Here is a 26,330-nt window from a genome sequence, read left to right as displayed (position 1 = left end):
TCGTTGGAGCCCCCAACGGTCACAAATGTGACCGTTGGGGGCTCCCAACGACTCTATGGGAGCCCCCTTTTGGCTCTCCTTTTGAGGCCCTTTGGCTCTCCTTTTGAGGCCCTTTGGCCCTCCTTTTTCCTCCTCTTCCTCTTGTATAAATAGGGGTGATCCCCTTGTGTATTCTTATCTTGGAGAGCTTCTCTCTCTTTTCAATAAGAGGCTTTGTATATTGTTGCCTTCTTAAAGGCTTGTGCTTGTATTGTCCCTTCGTGGACTTGTGATATTTTCTCTTTTATTCATTGTTGTATGTGCTTGTATGCACTCTTTATATTTCTGCAATATCTCATTACAGATCCCCCACTTGTAAATTTAATGTTTTTCCTAAGCATTATATCTCAATAAAGGATTATTATTTTTTATGTTTTTGTGTCCTTTTGTGTATGCCCATTAGTGTCTCTTGTGATCTTTATGTTTTTGCCTTTGATTGGCTTGTGTTTAGTCTATTTGTGGACTTGTGTTTGTGCACATTTAGGCTCCTTGTAGCCATTGTATGCACTTGTATGCTTGGGTATTGCCTTTGGCATTTGCATTGTCCCTTGCAGGACTTGTTCTTGTGCTTGTGCACATTATGGTTTTCTTTCCGCTTTATTTCATTAGATGGTATCAAAGCCAAGAATTTTTTTTTTTGTATTTTGTCTATTTGGGTTTTGGGACTCTTTGGTTCGAAATCGTGCTTCATGAAGAAATCATGCTTCATGAAGAAATCATGATCAATGTATGACTTGGATTCAAGAAAGACCTTGACTCGATATGTATTTTAAACATGTATTTATATATGGTTATTTTTACTTGAGTTGTTTATCTCATGCATTATGCATGAGAAAACACTTATTTTTCTTATCTTTTGAAAACTATTTGTTAGTTTTTAAAAGGGTTTTTTTGAAATTTCCTTGTTTTATGATTATTAGTTAGCAAATGATTGAGCTTTTTGAATTTCCTTGGGTATGAGGTTATTCATTAAAAACTTTAAAATGTTTTTCAAATTTATTATTGGATTTAATTGCATTCATACTTGTGCTAATTTTAAAAAAATAGTAAATGTTTTCATAAGGCTTACATTATTTTATGAAATAATATTTATGCATGTGTGTTCTTCTATGAAATCTAGTTTGAATCTTAGATTCTCTATTGGAACACTTCATGGTTATAAATGTCAAAACATGTTTTCATGTATGACTTCAAATTCATGTCTTTTCGTTCTAAGGGTTGTGATCTTTTGTTGAGGCTAATCATTGAGAACATGACTTAGAAACTTGTAAAATTTCTATGGATGCATATCTCATACTTTCAAATTATCTTTTGTGCAAAGTTCTTAGTAGTCTTATTTGATAATATATCTTATTATAAGTTTTTTAGTATATGCATGAGAATATTTTCACGTGTAAGCACTTCATAAGATTTCAATATGTTCTCTTTATACATGACATGTTCATATTCTGACCTTGGTTGGATTTTTCATACATGCTCTTGTATTGCATATTGATATGCATTAGATTTATAGGATAATATTGTTCTTTGGATATTATAATGTTTTTCTTTATGCATGTTTTGTTCTCTTGGCCCTTTAGTGGCCCTTGTGATTGTCCCCATCTGTGGCTTGTGTTTTTGCCTCTTGGGAGGTGTTTATTGTGAGTGCACTTATTGCACTTGATGGGTTTGTGTTCTAAATGCTTAGTGTATTATAATCTTTAACAAAAATATTTATTGAAAAGGTTTTTTTGTAAGGGCTCTTTTTGGAGACCTTAATGGTATTGATGCCTTCTGGTTGTATTATTTCTTGGAGTCATGGTTCTTTACCGAACATTATCTTACATGTTTTTACATTGTGTTACCTCACATGGGATTTAAGTATTATGCTTTTTACATACTTGCTAGTAATAAAATATTAATTTGTGAATTATGAGTCTTCTTTGTGTTTGTATGCCCTTTGTGGGTTTTGTGAGTGTGCCCTTTGTAATTCACTTTTGTGCTTGTCCATTTTGTATCTATTGGTAGACAATCTTGTTCGTAGGTGAAGACTCTCATTGGTGGACATTTTATCTTTTCATATGATTGAATTTATTGCATGAATTTACTAAATTTATTTAAGGATTCAAACTCTTGTTATTTGACATGAATTGAAACTTTTGTTGTTAAATCGGTTCTTTTTTCCTTTATCCATGGAAAGTGAATCTTTTCCGATTTGCCTCTTTGTTTTGGCTTAGTCCATCTTTGTTATTCGATACATTCATTATTTTATTAGGCATGTTCGAGGTGAGTTGTGTTTACCTTGGTGTTGTGGAGCCAAAGATGTATGTTGGGTTGAGTTATACTTTTTTTGTCAATATAGTTTGTCGGTTTATAAGTGTTGTATTGGTGCTTGTTTTGGCTCTGACCGACAGTTTAACCTGTGGTTCTATGAGTGAATTATATCACTCACTTGCTTATTTGGCCCTTGTGGTTTATTGGATGCTTGTATTGATCTTTATCAGTGATGGCTCAATTGTTATTTGTTTATTATGTCACCGCAACACAACATTTTGCTCGGCGTACCAGCGTCAACACGGGCGTAGATATCGTGTAATATCGCGTATTTTGGTACTTATTCATTTTATGAGATTTTCAAAAATTTGGCTAAGTCTGGAAGAAAAATAGTTTGAGGCTCAACTTTTAGACTGATGTCTTTGAATCTGGGCTTGACCCAGGTCTCATCGACAAAGTCGATGCAAGACAATCAAAACGAGATAAAAAGTTTTATTTTCTACCTTTAAATTCAAGCAAAATTTGAGTTATTTTCAAGCGAAATTCAGAATTTTATATGTGTGTAATATATCGTTGGATACGTCTCAAAATTCTGAGCGCAACAATATTTTACTTTCCTGAATTCGAGTCCCGGTTGGCCCGAAAATCGTGTTTTTTTGAAAATTGAGTAGTTTGTCGAAATGGATCCGGAGTTGGATCGGATTGGATCCAAGGCCTACGATCCGAATTAATATAGATTTGGGTCTTATTTAAGTCTTACTTAAATCTAGATTTGATCCAGATCTTGATCCATTTTTGTTTTGGGTATGGGTTTGGATCTTAGACCCGGATCCAAATCCAAGCCCAACATTTTTCCAGCTTTAAATTCAATATAAAGCCTTCATTTGGAGTTTAATAAGGTTGAGAAGCCTTTTGGGTTAATTTGGTTATTTTTGAAAGTTTTTAGATATTTTTAATTAATTAATAATTAATAGTTAATTAATTAATAGTTAATTAATTAATAATTAATAGTTAATTAATTAATAATTAATAGTTAATTAATGAATTAAATAATATCAATTCAGAATTTTTTTTTTGGGCTGAGTGGGACTCTCTAAAAGAGTCCCTATTCTTACCTAAGAGTTATGTCACACAGACTCGGCTAGGGGGTCGACGCACCCACGTCGACACGTCCCGACACGGGTGTGGCTTCGAATATGGGTAGGACACGGTCAACCAAGTGTCGAACTCGGTCAACGCACTGGAGCTGAGTCCGTCCACATTTTGGACTCGGTCAACTTTGACCGAGTCTATTTTTGTTCATTTTTTAGGGCAAAAAACTAAAAAAAATCATTTTTTTGTATTTTTTAAATATATATGTATATAACCAAACTGTGTGCACAGTCACAGACTGTGTGTTATCTTATTACTTTGATCGTTCCCAGTGCTATCTTATTAATTTATTGTTATATTTATATAATTATATATATATTTAAAAAAATTATATATATATATATATAGTCGAGTCCCCGTGTTCAAAATTTTTGAAATTGTGCCGCACCCGCACCCATGTGACATAGCCTAAGAGAGAGTTTTAAAAGGATTGGAAGTTTTAAAAAGAAGTCAACTTTAAAGAGTTTAAAAAAAAAATGGAAACTCTAAAGTTTTGGGAAGTCTCTCCAGCCCTTTTAGAAAGGGCTGGAGAATGAGGGAACGTCACCCCCTCTCCCACTCATTATAAAAAAAAAGAAAGAGAGAAAAAAAAGGAAAGAAGGAAAAGAGAAAGAAAGAGGGAAAGGGAAAAAGAGAGAAAGGGAAAGAGAGGAAAGAGAGGAAGAAGGAAGAAGAAGAAGAGTCTTCTTCTCCAACCCAACCCCTTTTCCACCATTACTTTTTCTCTATTCTTCGATTTTTTTTCAAAGGTACGGGTTCTCTCTTTGAATTAAGTGAGAAATCGAACGCTGATTTGATTCTCATGCAATAATTATTGTAAATCCATGATAAAGGGATGAATTTATATGTTCATCCTAAAATACATGGATAAGGATCCATGAATCCCTTTTTACATGGGTGTTTTTTATTCTTTTTCACACTTTTTAAAATATATATATATATATATAAATTTTTGTATGTGTATTTTCTTTTGGTAAAAGGCAGAATTTACCTCATAATAGGTACAACTTGTTACAAGCATGCTTTAACATTCACGTGAATTAGTTTTTGGTTGTATATAGGCTTTTATTTTGATGTGAATCAGACATGATGGAGTTCACATGGATATGATTGGTTGTATGTATGCCTTGACATTTACCTGAATCAGATTTTATCATTTTGTATAATGATACTCACATGATTATGGAAACCCACAAGTTGGTAAAGGCTGTTCGATAAATCGTGAATGTATGGTTTCAGTTTACCTAAACTTGGGTAATGAAATTATGTGTTCAGCAAAAAAAAACTGGAATCGTGATCATGTTGAGAATTTGTAAGTCACCTAGGCATTGTGTTTTCTGTTAAATCATAAATACGCAAATCTGTAACTTATTCATGAATCTGATTATTCATATTTGATATTTTAATTCATGAATCTGTAAAACTGTGTGGGGGCGTATATTTTCATAGAGTAAAATTTGTTGGTATGTAAATATGACTATGCTGATGTATGCATTTCTTTTTGAGCCACGAATGTGGTATGTGCATGACTGTACAACTTCGAATGGGTTTACAACCTGTTTCGCCTATACAACTACATTTTGTTCATGCATAGTTTTAAAGAAAAAATTTTCTGTTAAGTAAAGAATGTTTTTTTTTTTGTTCCAAGGTCTAGCCAGACCTGGCAAGGCCTGCCAGATACGGTTGGACTGTGTCCAGTAGGCCTGGCAGTGCCTGCTGAGGGTAGGGCTCAGGACCAGCAGCAAGCGTAGCCGACAAAGTCGGTTGGGCCGGCTCGGCTAGCCCGAGCTGATAGGGGTCTGTCAGGCCCAGTCCGGCCCTTGGGCACAACTGGGACAAGCCTGGCAGTCCTGGCTGTGGGTTGACCAGACTCTACCCAACATGTAACGACCCCAACTCATACCTATTGAAAATGAAGATTTTTTTTTTTAAACTATTGTAGAAGTCTTCCCAGAAACCCGATGTCTTTATAGTTTCACTCCAAATTGGATAAAAAAACCAACCACAATAGAGCTTACACTTATCATCCCAACTCATAGCAACTCATTATCTATTAATCATGAAAGAAATAGTATCTAACAATAATTGCAAAGGACATATCAGAGTTATTTTAAATGACATAAAAGTAAATAATGAAAAATTGAGCCACATTGTCTTTCTGTGAACCGTCCAGCAAGAATGTGACACTCGTAACTCTTCTAGAAGCCAATCGCTTCATTGATCACCTGCGACTCAGAAAAACCATAGAAGTAGGGTGTCAGAATCGAAATCCTGAGCACAGGTACTTCTAATGAAACAAGTAAGCGTAACGAATACAAATAAGGTTTCATGCAATCATTTAGAGGAAAGCAATTATGACAAGTTTATAATTTCAATTAAGCATTCATGCAACAGGGAATAATTTCTAAGCATGAAGAATGATTAAGCAATAGCATGGATCACAATTTAAGTAAGCAGGATATTTAACATACATTAGAAATTAAACATCATGCATCCACCAACATGTAACAATTAAATAAAATAGGTAAAATATGCATGATCTAATGCATAGCAGGAATATGCATGATTTATGTGCAATGCATGAACACTTTATTATCTTTCTTTAAAGTTTTTCTTTCCACATGCATACCCTATTAAATGCATACAATTTAAGTTCCTATTTTTAATTATCGTTGTCCGCGGATACACTAAATGGGTAAAATCCTCGAGGTCAAGTTAGGTTCTCAGGGTAGCTTAACACATAAGTTGTATTTTATTTCTGGGTTTCAAACTTAGCCTTCGACCGAATCACCTTCGGAACATTAGACCTCCACATCTAATGTCGGGGACACTCCACGCCCACAAGTGTCACTTTCTTGGTATACCAAAACAGTTGTGTCGAACACACCACCCCTAGGTAAAGTGGCGGACTCTCCCTAAAACCGTAGTCAAAAGAAAGAACCTCAATATCGGGTTCAGGGGTAAACATTAGTGCACACAGAGTCTTTTTTTTATCCTCGTGGTCCCCCAAAATCGAATCTTTAAGATTCTTATTCTTCTGATGGGAGATCCCAGAACGTATATTATATTGTTTTTATTCATTATCTTTTTATTAAAAGCCAATTATTGAGTTTTGCAATTCAGCATGCAAAAGCAGAGGCAAAAGCTCGCATCTACCCCTATGAAAACCATCACGGAACTCCCGCCCGTGGAAACACATAGAACAGTGCAATATAGTGAAATCAAAATGAATGTGATTTTTGCGATGCAACTAAAAGTAAATAAATTGCAAACCAAAGCTCAAGGCTCTTCAGGCCTACAATGATTCATTTTGATCATCGATGCACCGTATGCAAAAATCATAACAATAAGCAATTTATGCAACGATACCAACGTGATTCCAAATGCACATTCATTCATACCAATTTAACAATGTGCATGAGCTACTACAGTCATATGCATGTGTTCACCTTTCATGTAAAATTACTTTCATGAAATCACTTAACACACATGCATTCATTCATGATTCATAAGTACATGAGAACATTTATGCAGGATTGTACATGCCAAACACACATCAATTTCATGTATGCACATGCACTTGAAACCAATTCATAAATGCACGATAATTAAACATGTTCCATAAATGTAGGCACATGAAATTGTTCATTCATAACATATGTTAACATCTACACACATGAACATAACCCGAATCCTCAAAATTTGGAGTTAGGAGCGGCTGAGGGAGGAGGCTTCGATCAGAATTTTGGATTTACTGTTCCAAGGATAGTGTGAGAAACTCTGATCTTAATTTTCATTGATATTGAAATGAAAAGAATGTTTTGGTCTTGCTCTACAGGTATGACTTGTTTCCGCTGTATTAAAAAAAATCCTCAAAATTTGGGTTAAGATTTCAGAGCGTTACATTCTAATCGCCCTAAGTGGTTGTTGTAGCCGCGTAGACTCGTTCATTGGTTCTGCGATGTCCTTGTTGTTGCCGATGCTTTTGTTGTTGTTGCGGTGGTTGCTGTTGTTGTCCTCCTTGAGCTGCTGGCTTGTTCGGACAAAATGGAGAAATGTGCCCTGGTTGTTGGCACTTATAGCAAACCCCCTTGAACATTAGGCAAAGAACCAGTGGATGGTTCTTGCCACACTGGCGACATACTGGTTGGGCCTTTCCCTGCTGCCTCTGCTGCTAGGATCGACCGTGTTGTGCACCCTACTGTCGCCCATCCCGAGTCTACTGCTTCTTGCCACCATACACCTTTCTGCCTGCCGGTGGGATCTTCGTCCCGCCCGAAGAACCTCCTCCATTGCCATCTCTTTTCTGAAATGTAGTCATGGACCTCTCTCAGTCCTCTGTCAGGACTGTGGCAGACTCTATCGCATCGGCTAGGGTAGTAGGTCAGCTCATCAACACACGAGTCCACAGTCCATCCTTGAGCCCGCGCACGAACTTGGATGCCCTTGCTTTCTCATTGGCGAACAAGTTTGGGCAGTAGCGCTCCAAACTCCTGAACTTGGTAGCGTAGTCAACCAAACTCATGCTTCCCTGAACTAGCTCAAGGAATTGTTTTTGCATCTGTTCCTGAGCGAAGGAAGGGAAGTAGGTGTCCAGGAACTCCTCCATAAACACCTCCCAAGGGACCACTTCCAAATCTGCGTACTTCACCCTCTGCAGGATGTCCTACCACTTTTTGGCATCGCCCTTCAGACGGTACATGTTAAAAGGTGTCTTCCGATCCTCAGAAATAGGTAGGACGTCGAACGCCCGCTCAATCTCCTCGACCCAACTCTTAGTAGCTTCTAGGTCGGCCTTGCCCACAAAAGTCGGCGGGTCCAACTTCAGGAACCACTCGAAGGAAACGTCGCCTGTGTTCAGAACAACCTCAACAAGAGGGTCACGCGCAGCTGCCTACCTACACTGTCTATGTTGTCTGCATCGCCTGTACCGTCATGGTTTCGGTCAAGACATGGATGGCATCCATCATGAAATCCCTCTGCTCCAGCCAGTTCGCGGGAGCATCAGAGGAAGACGAAACACCCCTGCGTTCGTACATCTACACGTGCAAGTTTTTCACAAAAACTTAGACCCTTATATATCCTACCCCCTTGGGGTTGATCCCGAACAAATTCTTTCGTACAATTACATCAAGGTTCTTAATACACACTAGAAGAGAAATAACCATGAATGCAAGCAAGCATAAGAGATCCAATGCTTAAATAAAAGTATTAAATAGCCTTATCAGTGCAGGAGACTGCTCTGAAGTACGAAGCACGACCTGCTGACACTTCAGGACAGGGCTCACTTACCAAAATAAAAAAATTTAATGCTAAAGGATGATAAAAGTATAAGATTTTGTGGTGGTTCTGATAACAAATTTGTAACGACCCTAACTCATACCCCTTAAAATGCAAATTTTTTTAAATCAATTGCGAAAATATTCCTAGAGACGAGGCATTTACAGTTTCACTCCCAATTGGATAACCAAACACCACAAGAGATCTTACATTTATCATCACAAACCATAGCAACTCATTATTTATTAATTATTAAAGAAAGAGTGTTTAATCAATAGTTGCAAGAGACATATCAGAGTTATTTAAATGACATAAAAGTAAATAAGGAAAAATTGAGCCACGTTGTCCCTTTGTAAACTGTCCAGCAAAAGTGTGACACTCGTAGCTCTACCAGAAGCTAGTCGCTTCACTTATCCCTGCGGCTGCAAAAACCACAAAAATAAGGGTGTCAGAAATCCGAGGAATTCTGCGTACGAATCCCTCTAATGAAATAAATGAGCATAAAGAATACAGATAAAAATTCGTGCAATAATTTAAAAGAATTACAATTATGACAATTATATAATTCAATTAAGCATTCATGCAGTAGGGAACAAATTCTAAGCATGAGTGAACATTAATTAATAACAGAGATCACAATTTAAGTAACCAGAACATTTAAAATGCTTTAGAGAACAATATTATGCATTCACCCATATTTAACAATTAAGAGAATAGGTAAGTATGCATATTCTAATGCTTAGCAGGAACATGCATGATTTATGTGCAATGCATGAACGCGTTATTAACTTTCCTTAAAGTTTTCTTTTTCATATACATGCTCTATTGCACGCATACGATTTAAGTTTCTTTTTTTAATTACCGTTGTCTGCAGATACACCAAACGGGTAAAATTTTCCGAGATCAAGTAGGGTTCCAAAGGTAACTTAGCACACAAGTTGTATTTTATTACTGGGTTTCAAACTTAGCCCTCAACTGAATCACCTTCGGAACATTAGACCTCCACATTTAATGTCGGGACACTAAGGACCCTCCACGTCCACAAGTGTCACTTTCTTGGTATACCAAATAACAGTTGTGTCAAACACACCACCCCCAGGTCAAGTGACGGAGTCTCCCTAAAACCGTGGCCAGGAGAAAGAACCTCAATATCAGGTTCAGGGGTAATCATTAGTGCACACAGAGTTTTTGTATTCTCGTAGTTCCCCAAAACCGAATCTCTAAGATGCTCATTCTTTCGATGGGAGATCATAGAACGTATATTACATTGTTCTTATTCATTATTTTTTTTATTTAAAAGTCAATTATTAATTTTTGCAATTCAACATGCAAAAGCAAAGGCAAAAACTCGCATCTACCCCTGCGAGAGCCATCATAGAACTCCCGCCCGTGGAAATACATAGAATGGTGCAATCTCATGCAATAAAGATAAATATGATTTTTACGATGCATTTGAGATACTTAAAGAAAGAGCAAGTCAAAGCTCAAGGCCTACCAAGCCCACGATGATTCATTACGATCATCGATGCACCCTAAGCAAAAACCATAACAAAATACCATAATTCACATGCTTTCTAAAACTACATTCATAAATGTAGTTTTCAGTTGTGTGTATAAAACAAAGATATTTAGAAGCATGTTTACATTCAATTCATGTAATAGTGACAAGTGCACTCTTTCATGTAATGCACATATTCAATTTAATGACATGCTTTCATTCATTATGCATTACTCATGTCATTTGCATACTTACATTGAAGACACATATTCATATCAAAACATAATTTTCTTAAGTGGGCATACACCAGTCAATGCATAATTTCCTTTGAATGTGTATATTCATATCAACACATAGGTTCATCATGTATATACTTAACTGTCAATGCAATATTTTCTTTTAAATATACATAGTCGATGCATGCTCCTACTCAATACCCCAAACTCAGGTCAAATGCATAATTTCAGCTAATGCATGTATTTGTAAGAAAGTGAAAAATACGCTACAACAAATGTCTCTCAACAAGTTCTCACAAATACACCATAAGAACCGCAAAGGTTCAAAAAGAGAACTTAAGAATACACACAACCCGAAACGGGTATAAAAATGAAAAATAAACAATTTTATTGATTTGAGATAAAAACCCAAAACAAGAGTAAGTCTTTACAAGGGGAATAGCCCCATATTTATAGAAAGGTAGAGAGAAGCCTTAAGAGAGTTGTTGGACTCTCCAACGGCTCTAATAGAGTTGTTGGGGAGTCCAACAACTCTTTTTGGATTTACCTTTTTGACTTTGTCAAAAAGGTACCTTTTTTACTAGTCAAAAAGGTAAAGGTCAAATCAGTCCAATGATGGACTGGTTTGACTAATTCTAGTTGTATTTTAACTAGAATTAATTAAACGAAAAATCCTAACTAGAAAGGAGATAAAACATTACATGTCTATGAGATTACATATGAGATATTATATGAGATTACATATTTTAACACTCCCCCTCAAACTTACGGTTGGATAACCGAAAGTTTGCCTAAGAGAAAGTGAAACCTAGGAGCAGCGAGAGGCTTGGTGAAGAAATCGGCCAGCTGATATTCTGAAGCAACATAGGGAAGATTGATGGTGCCACGCAAAAATTCCTCTCGAACATAATGGCAATTCATTTCTATATGCTTGGTGCGTTCATGAAATGTCTGATTGCTTGCAATATAGATAGAGCTCTTGTTGTCACAACACAGATTTGATGCTTTTGGACTTTCAACTCCCATATCGGAAAATAGATGTCGAAGCCAAACTAATTCCATAGTAGTTGTAGTCATTGCCCTATATTCAGCTTCAGTTGATGAGAGAGAGACCTTTTGTTGCTTCTTACATTGCCAAGACACCAAGGATTCTCCCAAAAAGACACAAAAACCTGTAGTTGAGTGGCGGTCATTTGGATCACCACCCCAATCTGCATCAGTATAAGCAAGCAATTCTAAGTTAGAGAAAGCGGATAAAAATAATGCTCGAGAAATAGAATTTTTGATATATCTAATAATACGCAAAATTGCTCCCATATAAACAGAAGTTGGAGCATGTTGAAATTGACTGGTTGTATGGACCGCATGTGTAATGTCAGATCTTGTGATAGATAGATACGATAGAGCCCCAACAAGTTGCCTATACGGAGTCGGATTCTCGAGTGACTCTCCATCATCAATCTTCATTTTGACATTCACAATCTTAGGAGTATCAACATGTCTTTCATCAGAAATATCTGATCGGGCAACAATATCTAATGCAAACTTAGATTGAGTTAGCAAGTAACCTCTAGGTGAGTAGGCAACTTTTATACCAAGAAAATATTTCAAAAAACCCAAATCACTCATTTCAAAATGTGTTTTGAGAAATTTTTTAATATCATAAACTCCCTGTTTATCACTTTCAGTGATAATCATGTCGTCAACATAGAGTAGAAGGATGATAATACCTGCATCAGAATTCTTAACAAACAAAGCTGTGTCAGTAAGACAAAATCGAAAACCAAAATCAAGCATAATCTTACTAAACTTATCATACCAAGCTTTTGGAGCTTGCTTGAGACCATATAAAGCCTTGTTTAGGCGAAGTGTTTTCTCTTTAGGTATATTCATTCCTGGTGGTGGGTCCATGTATACTTCTTCAACTAAAGTTCCATTTAGAAAAGCATTTTTGACATCCATTTGAAAGATATGTCATCCCTTTATTGATGCAAGAGCTATTAGGATTCTAACAGTGGTCATTCTAGCTACTGGGGCAAAGGTCTCTTCATAGTCTATTCCATATTCTTGGGAATAGCCTTTTGCCACCAACCGGGCCTTGAATCTTTCAAGAGTGTCATCACTCTTGGTTTTCACCTTGTACACCCAGCGACAACCAATAGGTTTCTTGTTGTTTGGAGGATGATCTTGAATGGTCCAAGTATTTGCTTTTTCTAAGGCTTCTAATTCGACTTTCATAGCCTTGACCCATTCTGGTTGATCCTTGGCTATATCATAACTGGGAGGTTCTTCATAGGAATGAATTAGAGCAATAAAGGCTTGATGTTTTGGTGAAAAAGACTGATATGATACAAACTTTGCAGGAACCCTCGAGATCCTAGTGGATTTTCTAGATGAAGAGGCAGATTCATGTTCCCTTGTGTATTTATCCAGGGCACACTGTCTTTCTAAATTTCCTCATCTAGAGTATTGAATACAATCTTGACTATTTCTATGAGGATCAGAATCAATCACATCCATCTGATCATCTAGATCAATTTCTCTTTCACTATCCTTTGGAACTAGATCCAACAAGAAGGAATACTCATTTATTTCAGTAGAATTTTTGTTTTCAAAAAAAAATTCATTTTCTAGAAAGGATACATTCCTTGAAACGTATAACTTGTTGTTTTTAGGGTCAAAACATATGTATATTTTTTTATTATTTGCATATCCTAAAAAAGTACAGGGTATAGCACGGGAAGAGAATTTATCATTCTTATCTGTAAAAACAAAGCACTTGCACCCAAACACCCTCAGTCTAGAATAATCAGGTTTTTGTTTATAAAGCTTTTCAGTAGGAGAAATATTCTTTATTGAGGATGAGGGCATCCTATTAATAAGATACACAGCAGTTAAAATAGCTTCGGCCCAAAAAACTTTAGGAACTTGATGTGTGATAAGTAGTGTTTTAGTTGTTTCTATAATGTGTCTGTGTTTTCTCTCAGCTAACCCATTTTGTTGAGGGGTATAGGGACAAGATTTTTGGTGTGAAATTCCATGTGAGTTCAAATATTCTTTAAATTCAGTTGATAAAAATTCTCCCCCTGAATCAGTGCGAAATATTGAAATATCATTCTTAAATTGATTTTTGACCATATTATAAAATATTTGAAAAAAAGAGAACACTTCAAATTTGTGTTTGAGAAAGTAAATCCAAGTATATCGTGTAAAGTCATCCACGAAAATTACATAGTATAAAAACCCACCTTTTGACGTAACTGGTGCAGGACCCCAAACGTCAGAGTGAATTAATTCAAGTGGTCGAGTGGAGACAAAAGTTCTTTCTTGAAATGCTAGTCGTTTCATTTTTCCAAGAATACATTTTTCACAAGTGAAAGTTTCAAAATTACAAATTTTTTCCATGTTTGGAAAGTACTGAAGCTTGGATATACAAGGGTGACCAAATCTTTGGTGTAAAAGATCCAAGCCTACTTTTTGAACATTGCAGCATAATGTTTTCTTGGATAATTCCAAAAAATTCATGTAATATAAGCCTCCTTCTCTATGGCCTTCCCCAATCAGCTTCCCTGACTGGTGATCTTGTACTTGACAATCATGAGAAGAGAAGGAAACATTACACCCATGATCAGTTAATTGAGAAACAGATAAGAGATTTAGATTAAGTTTGGGGATATATCTAATCTTTGGAACACAAAATCCTTTTGAGTTTTGAGAGTTATTTTCGAAATTTCCTATTCCTTTTATCTCAAGGGATGTTCCATCCGCAATAAAAACACTCGATCCACTTGAGTCATAACAATGCGACAGTAATTTTAAATTTGGTGTCATGTGAAAAGAAGCACCAGAGTCAAGAAGCCATAGGGGTTCACCTGGATCGGAGGTGCCAACAGAAGAGATCGCAACTCCAGCTGAGGGAGAAGTTCCTTTAAGAAGAGGTTGTAGAGCCTCCACCAGCTGAGACAAGGACATGTTTCCAATGGATGTCTCATTTGATTCTTTTGATTCAACAACAGCTACCTTCTTCTCATAAGATTTTTTCAACTTTGGACAGTACGTTTTAACATGTCCGGGTTCATGACAGTAATAACAAATAACTTTTCTCCTTTCAAAATCGCCCCCTTGCCTTTCATTGTTTATTCTCCCAATATGTGGAGGTTTGTATGTGCGAATGTGATTACCTGGTCTAGATACAGCTAAAACCGTATCATCATCGCTTTTGTCGACTCGTTTCTTGAGTCTATTTTCTTCCATACTTAGCTCTTCAATGGTATCTTCAATAGAGGGAACATTTCCCCGACGTAGAAGAGCGGACTTGGTTGATTCAAATTCGGGTCTCAACCCATTTATAAATTGAAAAAAATGCTCCGCATTTACTTGATTTTGGCGAAGCTCAATGTCTTGTGGACAATGCCACTTTGGTTCAAGAAGAGCCAACTCTTCCCATAGTTCGGATAAGCTATTGTAGTATTCTCTAATACTTCTCTCTCCTTGAACCATATTCCGAACCTTTTCTTGTAAGTTACATATATGAGCAATATCTTTAAGAAAATACATTCTCTTAAGATATTCCCACGCATCATTAGCATGTTCAAATTTTGCGAGACTTGAACACTTCTTTATGTTTACACTAGAAATTAGCCAAGACATGATCTTGGCGTGACCCATTCTCCATTCTTTCCATTCCTTTTCATATGTGGAGATGGCCTTAGTTTTTTCCACCTCCGAAAGAGGTACTTCTCTTCCACCTTCTTCTTTAGTGAGCGTTAGTTTAGGTTCCTTATCCGTTCCATCAACTAAGCCCCATAGACCCTTTCCCCAAATAAGATGTTTCATGATTGAAGCCCATGTTACATAGTTTGAATCGTTGAGTTTTATGGACTTAATGGTGACATTATCATTGTCATCCATTTTACAAGCTTGGGAATGAGAGGGGAAGAAGAAAAGCAAGTGGGAAGAGGAATATTTTAACCACAAAGATCGAAAATAAGTAGCCTTCCACGCCCTTCAAGGCTACACACGAGCACTCCTTCAAAGAGACTTCACTTTCTTGAAGAGTAGTTGCATGGCATGCTTCCCAATACACATCCGCCGACCTTGCTCTGATACCATGTAAGAAAGTGAAAAATACGCTACAACAAATGTCTCTCAACAAGTTCTCACAAATACACCATAAGAACCACAAAGGTTCACAAAGAGAACTTAAGAATACACACAACCCGAAACGGGTATAAAAATGAAAAATAAACAATTTTATTGATTTGAGATAAAAACCCAAAACAAGAGTAAGTCTTTACAAGGGGAATAGCCCCATATTTATAGAGAGGTAGAGAGAAGCCTTAAGAGAGCTGTTGGACTCTCCAACGGCTCTAATAGAGCTGTTGGGGAGTCCAACAGCTCTTTTTGGATTTACCTTTTTGACTTGGTCAAAAAGGTACCTTTTTGACTAGTCAAAAAGGTAAAGGCCAAATCAGTCCAATGATGGACTGGTTTGGCTAATTCTAGTTGTATTTTAACTAGAATTAATTAAACGAAAAATCCTAACTAGAAAGGAGATAAAACATTACATGTCTATGAGATTACATATGAGATATTATATGAGATTACATATTTTAACAGTATTCACTCTAAGTAGGTAGATACTTAAGCAATTATACATATGCCACAAAATCTAAAATTTAAGAGTTGCACATGATTACAGTTACATCTGTAAATATCAATTGATCACTCAACATTAGTCAATCATAAGCATGCAAAAATTTCTCTCCAGCATGCACATAACCAAAGCCTTCACAATGGCAAAAATCTGAAAATTTACACAGGCAGTGTATGATAAATTTTAAATTTTTTTGTAAAACAAGAACCTAGCACCCTCATTTTCCCCTCTTTTTTTTTTGAATAAAACATGGCCCAGCCGACTGTTGAGTCTCACACACGCCCAAACCACCCAGCTGACCAGGTCGGTTGGATCAGCCACTCAGCCCAGCCAACCAAGTCGGCTGGGACTCACTGCCCTTAGGACTCAGCCGATCACAGGTCGGCTGGGCCCAGCAGTAACATCCACAAGACGTTAAAAAAATTCCTTTTTGTAAAAACTAAACTAAACCTCTTCATAGGAATGGAAAGCATTTATTAAAACTGAGTTAAATTTACTCAGGCATACATTTACAGGTTTATAACACCATTATGCATGCTTACACATGCTCACGTTCACGTGCACATACAAACCGAATTGAAAACCTGTACATATTGAGGGATATCATATGGACAATAACTTTCTTGAAGATATTCACTCGATACTGCCTATTTATTTAATGTTTTCAATAGGCACACCAATGCACACACGTTTTTATGCGCAATACCCGCATACTACGTGATTTTTAATACATATTTCCATGCATATAAGCCACCCATATAAAGGTCCATCCGTAGAACTCGATATTCACTAAAGAGGGTTCTATAAGAACCCCTCTTGCATCAACAAAAATTCTGTTATAATAGATACATAATTTTTTTTTTTTGAAAAGAAAGCAGACGAAAGGCAAGAAATCGAGCCATGGAGGACGATCCATGATTCGCCCTCCATGCGTTTTAGAGAAATCAGCCATATAGTCATTTTTCCATGGATTTTCATCCAAAGTATTACACAAAAATCCAACTGGCATTCGATTTCTCACCTAGATTCAAAAGAGGAGACTCGTACCTTTGAAAAAAAATCGAAGAATAAAGAAGAACAATGGTAGAAAAGGGGTTGGGCTGGAGAAGAAGACTCTTCTGCTGCCTCTCTTTTCTCTCCTTCCCTTTCTCTCTCTTTCCCTTTCCCTCTTTCTTTCTCTTTTCCTTCTTTCTTTGTTTTTTTTTATAATGAGTGGGAGAGGAGGTGACCCCCCCCCTTCTCCAGCCCTCTCTAAGAGAATTCCCAAAAAAGGGAACCCTCTTTCCATATTGTTTTTCCAAAGTTTTTGAAAATCTTTTAAGTTGACTTTTCATTTCTTTTTAAAACTTCTAATTCCTTTAAAACTCTTTCATAACCCTTCCTAAGGAAGAATAAGGACTCCTTTTTCGAGTGCTCACTCAGACCAAAAGAATAAAATATCGAAATTGATATTATTTATTTAATTAATTAATTAAAATTATCTAAAAACTTTCAAAATTAACCGAAAAGGCTTCTCAACCTTATTAAACTCCAAATTAAGGCTTTATATTGAATTGAAAGCTGGAAAAAGATTCAGCTTGGATTTGGATCCGGATCCAGGTCCAAGATCCAAACTCATATCCAAAACAAAAATGGATCAAGATCTGGATCAAATCCAGATTTAAGTAGGACTTAAATAAGACCCAAATCCATATTAGTTTGGATCATAGGCCTTGGATCTAATCCGATTCAACTCTGGATCCATTTCGACAAACAGCTAAATTTTTAGAAAAACACGATTTTCAGGCAAACCGGAACTCGAATTCAAAAAAACAAAATATCGTTGTGCTCAGAATTTTGAGACGCATCCAACGATATATTACATGACTGTCGAATTCCGAATTTCGCTTGAATTTAAAGGTTAAAACTAAAACTTTTTCTCACGTTTCGATTGGCTCGTTTAGACCTAGTTGATGAGACCTGGGTCAAACCCAGACTCAGAAACATCAGTCTAAAATCGAGCCTCAAACGATTTTTCTTTCGGACTTAACCAAATTTTCGACAAAAAATCAAATTTAACTAAGTATGACAATATGTGATATTACAGTGACTCTGATAGTTGAGAAAGAGAGAAAGTGTCTTTAGAGCCTCCTCCTCTTTTGCTTGATTCTTCTCTCTTGGCGTGCATTCATCAATAGAATCCACCTTGTTTTTGAGCTTTGAACAAGCAGGTTTGATGTGATCCGGCTCATTACAATAGTGACACAATTTTTCTACCACCACCATAGTTATTATCTTCATTATAGTTATTATGACTACTATAGTTATTTTGCCTCCCAAAGTGTAGAGGCTTGTAGGTTTTCACGCTATTCTCGGGCTTAGACACTGCCAACACTTCATCTCCTCTTCCTTTTGTCATACTAAGTCAAGTCGAGTCTCCTCTTGAAAAATCTCGTCATCCACATCTTCAAGAGGTAAGAGAGAAGATCTATAAAGAAGTGAAGACCATGTTTGTTCATATTCAAGGCGTAGACCATGTAGAAATTTAAAAAAAAAATGTTCTTTCTCCATTTGCTCCCATCGTGGTTCAACATCTTCGATAGCAACCCATTTGGGTTCAAGAAGTGTCAACTCATCCCATAGAGGGGGATAAGGCACTAAAGTAGCCTCGGACACTCATGTTCCCTTGCTTGGTAGCTCTAATTTTTTATTGAAAGAAATATTGTCTTGCATGATCCTTTTGAGTATACATGTTTTTTATAAATAACCAAACTTCATTGGCCTTTTTAAACTCAGCAATGTTAGCACATAGCTCAGGAATAATGCCCATCACGTATCTCTAAAGCTTCTTTCATTTAAGATTGTTCTCCATAGCGAAGGCTCACATCATGTGGTTTGTACCATTAAGTTTGAAGGAGAGGTCTATCTTGTAATCATGTTCCATGTTGAATGTGAGAAGAAAAAAAGGTAGATGTGTTACACGTTCACTAAAGTCACTACGAGCACCACGAGCATATGAACACTTTATGGCCACTCTCCCTAAGTCCAAGATGACTATGGCTCTAATACCATGTAATGAAGCATGAAGAAATACAAATGCATGGTGCACAAGCACTATTACAAGTCCAACAAGGGACAATACAAAGGCACTACACAAGCACAAAGTGCATACAAAAGACTTCACAGAGTGAAAATGAGGAACACAAGAACATAAAAAATATTAATCATATAAAGAATAAAATGCTAAAGAAAAGCACTAAACAATAAGGACAAGAAGTCCCCTTTAAATAGGCTACAAGAGAGAAGGGAGCTTGCTCTAGAGTCGTTGGGAGCTCCTAACGGTCATATTTATGACCATTGGGGCTCCTGACTCTATGGTCCAAAGGACAAAAAAATTTAAAAATACAAATCTGTCCCTAGTGGACAGTACCTATTATAATAAAAGAAAAACATAAAAATACCCCTGGAGGGAATTACCTATTGCAAAACTGTTGATAACATTATATATATATATATATATTAACACCAGGTCCTCTATCAACAGCCTTTCCACAGGTGCTTCAGGCAAGAACCCCCAGCTTACGAAAAAAAACAGAAAGACCAAAGGACCCATAAACTCTACAAAGCGCTTTAAGTGCTCAATAGAAGCCATGAATTACTTATTTAAACCCCATTTGCAGATGAAAACCCCTTTTGCAAGCTTTGGAACCAACTCTAGCATGTATATCCAGCCATGCGCCATGATCGTGCAGACATGTGCACTGCCATGATGCCCTCTGTGCCACACATTAAACTTGTGCCTGAAGGGTGGATGTTTTACAATTGTCTACTAGGCATCCTTTTATTATATATATATATGCCTTAGCAACTAAAATCTTGGAATAGTGCACCACTTGTTTAGAAAATTATTTTGCTCCCAATCAAGTATTCTGGCATTAAAACAACCACCTACAAAAAGTTTGCACCCTAGCCAGAAAGAATGTTGCATATCAAGTTGGTTAATCCCATTTTGGTTTTCATGGAGCCAGCTGTTGCCCAATGACTTGACCACCTTTTTGTTGGTACTTGACATAATTTCACGCTGCTGATAAGAAATAAACTCCATAAAAAGTCCAATATATGCACAAAAATACTAAAGATTATTAATAATTCATATCATGTACATTGAGTATGGAAACATGACCATAACAATGTACCTGTCATGCACATTCAAGCGCAAAACCCTTGTCATATGCCAAAATTCATCACCTTGCACTCTAACAACATTTCCCTAGATGAAATAAAAGCACATTGTGATATAAAGATAAGCACATAAAAAATAATTAAATGCTTACATAATTTGTCCCTAATTATATGTATTGGGCCAATTTCCACATTCATACTACTAAAATAATTTGCCTCTACTTTCAAACCATCACAGAATGGAAGCTAGGTTTTTGGAAAAAAAATAGAAATTGCTTATGACCCTAGAACATTTAAATTATCATTGGTTTAGCTGTGCAGATAACCAATGTATGGGGTTACAAGACACCCATTTTTAATTTGTTCTTTCCTCTTAGAAACATTACTGATTACGTATAAACAGAGAGAATACCCTTCCCAGCAACTCCTGCCACTATCCAACAAAATGGACAACAGATCTCATCAAAGATTTAAAAACATTGCTTTATAATATTTTTCTTTCATGAAACTGAGGATATGATCTAAAGTTCTGTAACATTTTCTTTCTTGAGAATGAAGATACGTTCTAATGAAAAAATCACGCAGTACCTCTGAATCTGGTGGCCACAAAAATTAATTTATTTCATTTAGCTTGCAAGAGCCATCAGAATCACACGAGAAACATTCAATTCCTTGAAACTTTTACCAAATCTTGGAGTTTGCTACTTCTGAAGCAAAGATGACTAATAATCTTTAATGAAAAGCAAATTGTTCATTAGCCCGTAAAGGAGCACTTGATTTGGAAAGATTTTGAAAACTGTAAAAAACAATCGGATCACTTACAGCACCCCAACCCCTAGAGGTAAAGTTTACAAGTATAATTTATACATGCTAGAGATATAAAAATATAGCAGGTCAATGTCATGTGCCACATCATCACTTAATACTTGTCCTGGAATCATCAAAACAACAACTAGCTGGTGATATCATTGTGCATGATATGGTCTGTGTTGAGGAATATAATGCCTATTTCATGAGTTTTAGTACCCTCCTCTAACTGCACATATGTTTATTCTTGAAGGGTATCTTTGATAAAGGTTGTGTTCAACCATTTTTGTCTTTTGTGTAATCATAGGCGTTGACCCCCAAAATATCTTGTATTTAGTTCTCTTCTTCCTTATTTTGGAGTTGTTTGGGGCCAAGATCCAAAATACACCGCGTAAATGAAATATGGAGAAAACGTTGGTGAAGTGGGATTCGAAGAATTCGAAAGTTGAAAAATTTATGGTTCTTCAAGTGTTTTTCAGGTTCCTCCTACCAGCAGGGGCTCAGCTCCTAGTACACTTATATAGGGAACCTCCTGCTTGAGCTGGTTGGATTGTCTTGGCACCGGCTTGGCACAGGCAACCCCAAGGGCAGCACTGGAAGTGCATGGGGGTGTCCGTGTGTAGTGCAAATCCCCCATGTGACGTAGGCATTGGCCTTGGGTGCACAGGGAGGCAGCCCTTAGTGCGGCGGTGAGGTCCCAATCGTGCATGGTGATGTAACTTTTCGTGAAAATATTTTAAAAGATAATTTTCAATAAAAAACGTTTATGCAAACCGTGCATCAAATCTTAAAATTCTAGTTCACACCAGTGGTGAAGTTCGGGTCAAACACACGAACGTGTTTAAAAGGTTGCCTTAAATAAAATGTAAATAAAACGTACTGCCATCTGCAGAGGGCTCAAAAAGAATTACTACAACCCAAATTAATCAAATGGCCTTTGGCCCTAAAAAAATAAAATAAAGAAAAGAAAAATTTGTAGGGTTATGTTCTTTCGCGATCTAGCTTTCTTGTTTCGCTTGGGTACGGCCAAGGAAATCAATAATGGTCCCTTCACACACGAAGAATTACATGCAAAACACGAGAAACAAAAACAAAAACAAAAACAAAAACAACAACAACAACAACAACAACAACAACAACTACGCCTTCATCCCAAAACAATTGGGGTCAGCGATATGAACCAAAAAAGAAATTCATTTTGGGTCTTCCACATGAATCCTTTTCCTCCAATCATTTCTATTCAACGCCATGTCCTCGGTGAGGTTCAAAGCATTCATATCCTTTCCTATCATCTCCATCCAAGTCTTCCTAGGCCTACCCCGACCTCTTTTAACTAATATATTTTCCCATTTCTCCAACCTTCTAACTGGAGCATCATTAGGCCTTCGCCGAATATGTCCAAACCACCGTAAACGATTCTCTCGCATCTTATTTTCAATGGGTGCAACACCTACCTTCTTACGTATCTCTTCGTTCCGAATCTTATCTTTTATTGTATTTCCACACATCCATCTAAGCATCCGCATCTCAGCTACACTCATTTTTTGAATATGATGTCTCTTGGCAGCCCAACATTCCGTACCATATAGTAAAGCGGGTCTAATAGTCGTCCTATAAAACTTTCCCTTCAACCGCAATGGCATTCTACGATCGCACAGCACTCCAGTAGCACTTTTCCATTTCATCCACCCAACCTTTATCCTATGATTTACATCTCCATCAATTTCTCCATACTTTTGAATGATGGATCCCAAATATTTGAAATAATCATTCACCGGTATATCTTGCTCACCAAGCTTCACTACACTCCCATCACTACTTCGTTGCTTACTAAACCGACATTCCATATATTCAGTCTTACTCTTACTCAACTTAAAACCTCTAGCTTCCAATGTCTGTCTCCATAATTCTAACTTAGCATTAACCCCAGCTCTAGACTCATCAATCAAAACAATATCATCAGCAAACAACATACACCACGGTACATTTTCTTGAATTGATCTCGTAAGCTCATCCATCACTATCGCAAATAGGAAAGGGCTTAAAGCAGATCCTTGATGTAACCCAACCGTTATCGGGAAATTGGTTGTCACCCCTCCACAAGTGCGGACATTGGTTACTACTCCTTCATACATATCTTTAATTATACTAATGTACTTGAGAGAAACACTTTTCTTTATCATTGTCCACCAGAGAACGTCCCTAGGTACTCTATCGTATGCCTTCTCTAAATCAATAAAAACCATATGCAAATCTTTGTTCCTCTCTCTATATCTTTCAATAAGTTGTCTAAGAAGATGTATAGCTTCCATAGTTGATCTTCCAGGCATAAAACCAAATTGATTCTCCGATATCATGACAACCTTCCTCAACCTAGACTCAATCACCCTCTCCCAAAGTTTCATAGTATGACTCATGAGTTTTATACCACGATAGTTTGTGCAATCTTGTATATCACCCTTATTCTTATATAAAGGCACCAAAGTACTCTTCCTCCACTCATTAGGCATCTTATTTGTTCGCCAAATCAAGTTAAAAACAAAAAGAAAAGAAAAGAAAAATTGCAGAAAACAATTTCTACACTACAAATGTTAGTACTAAAATCAAAATCAATTAAAACTAAACTTCTTAACATTATAAACTAACCAACTAATATGTAACAAACTGAAGGTTCTAACTAACTAACTACAACATATCAAAACAAATCTTAACTAATCAACTATTAGATATCAATTTAACAAACTAGCTAAAGAAAACCTGAAACCAAACTAACTAACTAATTTCAAAGAACAATTAAAACAAACCTGATCTAACTAATGCAGAAAATTTAGGCCTAAAAATTCACCAGCATCAATCACACTGGGTTGTGTGAGCCGCTGATGGCTGAAAACACGCATAACCAATTAATATGTGATCTGTCAAAATATGCTAAAGACCAGATCACAGCCCACTACAAGCAGATCGACGTTGAACTGCGATTCATGGCACATAGAACACAAACAATGTAAAAAAAAAATCTTTATCGCTCAACACCATCAAGAATGGATGTTGTGCGTGATCTGTGCATGAACCGCATAGTCTGCTGCAAATCCAGCAAGCACAAAGATCTTTTAACAGGGTATTCACGCTGGTTCGAGCAGACCGGAAAAACGTGATCTTTTTCAGCAGAAAGATTATATACAGCGTGATAAAAAGATTTCCACAGTTTACCGTCTGATCAACGTTTTTGTGAAACCAGAAATTCAAGCATTTTCCGCAAGATCAAACAACCCTACGTGAATATATAAATGACGCAGGTTTGTTTACAGGCCGTTAAAAAGATTAAACTATGTTGTGGTTTCTAAGAAAAGCTAATATTAACTAGATTAAAACATAATACAAAAACTATTCTAGATGCAATGTATTCTAATCCAATATGCAGAAAATGAAAATATGAAATCAAATCATCCTAAATGAAACAATATTGCTGAAAATAAAATACGATGCAGCAAAATAAATCTAGACTACATGTAAAACAACCAAAGAGATGGGGAAGAAGAAGCAAACCTTGCAGCCGCTTCCGATGGAAGGGTTGAAAAAAGAGGTGGTCGGTCCCACAGTGACATGCACGCTACGATGACGAGGAAAGAGGTGTCGGCGATAGAAAGGATCAGAAGTAAAGATGAAATCGAGGAAAGAGAAGAGAAGAGACGGGGAAGGAACCGGCGGTAGAGAGAGAGGAGAGAGAGGGGTTGGCATTTTTCCCAAGGGAAGACGTTGGCTTATCTTTGTTTAGTACTATTTATAAAAAATATTAGGTTAAACACTATATTTTCTAAAACTCTACTTAAGTTTTCAAAAATTCCTAAAACTACCTTTTCTAAAAAGTATTTTCAAAAGAAGACTACTAAAAGAAATCAAATACTTAAAAACACTCAGGTGAACTCCATTTTGTGTGATTTTTCCTCTTTTTGAAAATTAATCAATGCCCTGGAAAACGTTGATAAATATGGGTAATTAATCCATTTTCGCGATGAATCATGCACAAAAATGTGTATCTAATATACATAAATTATGCATGATCACATGGTGGCACGGGACTCTACGAGTGCGTGCACGGTGTCGGCGAACGAGTCTGGGTCGTGTTGTTCGCTATGGCTTGTAATCATCAACTGGTCTTCGGACTGGGGGTCGAAAGACGTTGTCCCTTTGGTGGTGAAGTTATGTTAGGGCCGTGCCCATGGGGTTGTTATACGCTCCATGGCACGCGAGGCTAAGGCATCCATGCACTCACCGGGCCGAGGGACAGACAGGGAACCGTCCCTCACCGGGCCTTCCCTGGGCATCGAACAGCTAACTCAGAATTGGTACGAACAAAAGGAATCTAACTATTTATTTAAAAGAAAGCATTGCGATTGTTGCACACGATGTCTCAAAGAGCCTTATAGTGTACCATGGTATGGGACTTGGCACGGTGCATAGTAGCAATAGATGCCCTAGATGAGGCATTATACTACGCTAAAGAAGAGAGAACATGCAAGAGGTGATGTCACCAAGAAGAGACAATGGAGAAAAGTTTCAGAATTAAGCAATCTCAGTTCGATGTTTGGTAAAGGGTAATTTTAGAATATTTTTTAATTAATTTGTTTGATGAGCAGATCAGATTTCAAATTTTGGGGATTTTCCTGTATTTTCTGGTTTTGGCATGAACAGTAGTCCAAATTTGAAGAAATTGATTATTCTAACCAGAGTTACCGAAAGCGCCTAGGTAAAAGGGGAAGCGCGCTTCCCGAAGCATGCGGGGAAGTGCCACTTTTAAATGGGAAGCGCGCTTCCCATCACGCTTCCCCCTCGTTTCACCCGTGCATCCCCCACGCTTCCCCAATTTTTTTCAATTTTTTTGTATTTTTTTATTTTTATTTTTTTCGCTTCCCCCTCTCTTTTGTTTCGCTTCCCAGACGATTCCTGACTCGCTCCTAAGTGGTCCCACGCTTCCCGCTTCCTAAAATTTTGAAAGTGCCTCGCTTCCCGTCCCGCTTCCTTAACTGGCAACCATGGTTCTAACCATATCTATTGGTTTTAAGGTCCCAAATCAGTTCTGATTGGGTCATTTTTAACCCTAGAAGTCTTTAAATATCTGTGGTTTGCAGAGTATTAAGGCATTTTGCAAAGTTTATCAAGGCTTCTTGGTTAGCACTAATTAGTCAGATAAATAAGATATTTGAAAAATGAAAAACTGGAATTTTATTTTTCCGCCATTTGGTTATTA

General features: G+C 36.9%; 1 protein-coding gene across 1 annotated transcript in view; it reads right to left on the bottom strand.

Moving 5' to 3' along the window:
- LOC149849193 (methyltransferase) overlaps positions 1-26,330 on the bottom strand; it is a 123,201-nt gene that overhangs the window by 85,091 nt on the left and 11,780 nt on the right. Inside the window, exon 2 of the mRNA XM_089998895.1 lies at positions 20,290-20,363. Coding sequence (XP_089855021.1) covers positions 20,290-20,363 — 74 coding nt within the window. The remainder of the gene's footprint in view (positions 1-20,289; positions 20,364-26,330) is intronic.

This window comes from Nuphar pumila, chromosome 1 (genome assembly GCF_984573655.1).
Source record: "Nuphar pumila chromosome 1, dmNupPumi1.hap1.1, whole genome shotgun sequence".
NCBI classification, from domain to species: domain Eukaryota; kingdom Viridiplantae; phylum Streptophyta; class Magnoliopsida; order Nymphaeales; family Nymphaeaceae; genus Nuphar; species Nuphar pumila.
This window is presented reverse-complemented; position numbering and strand designations above follow the sequence as displayed.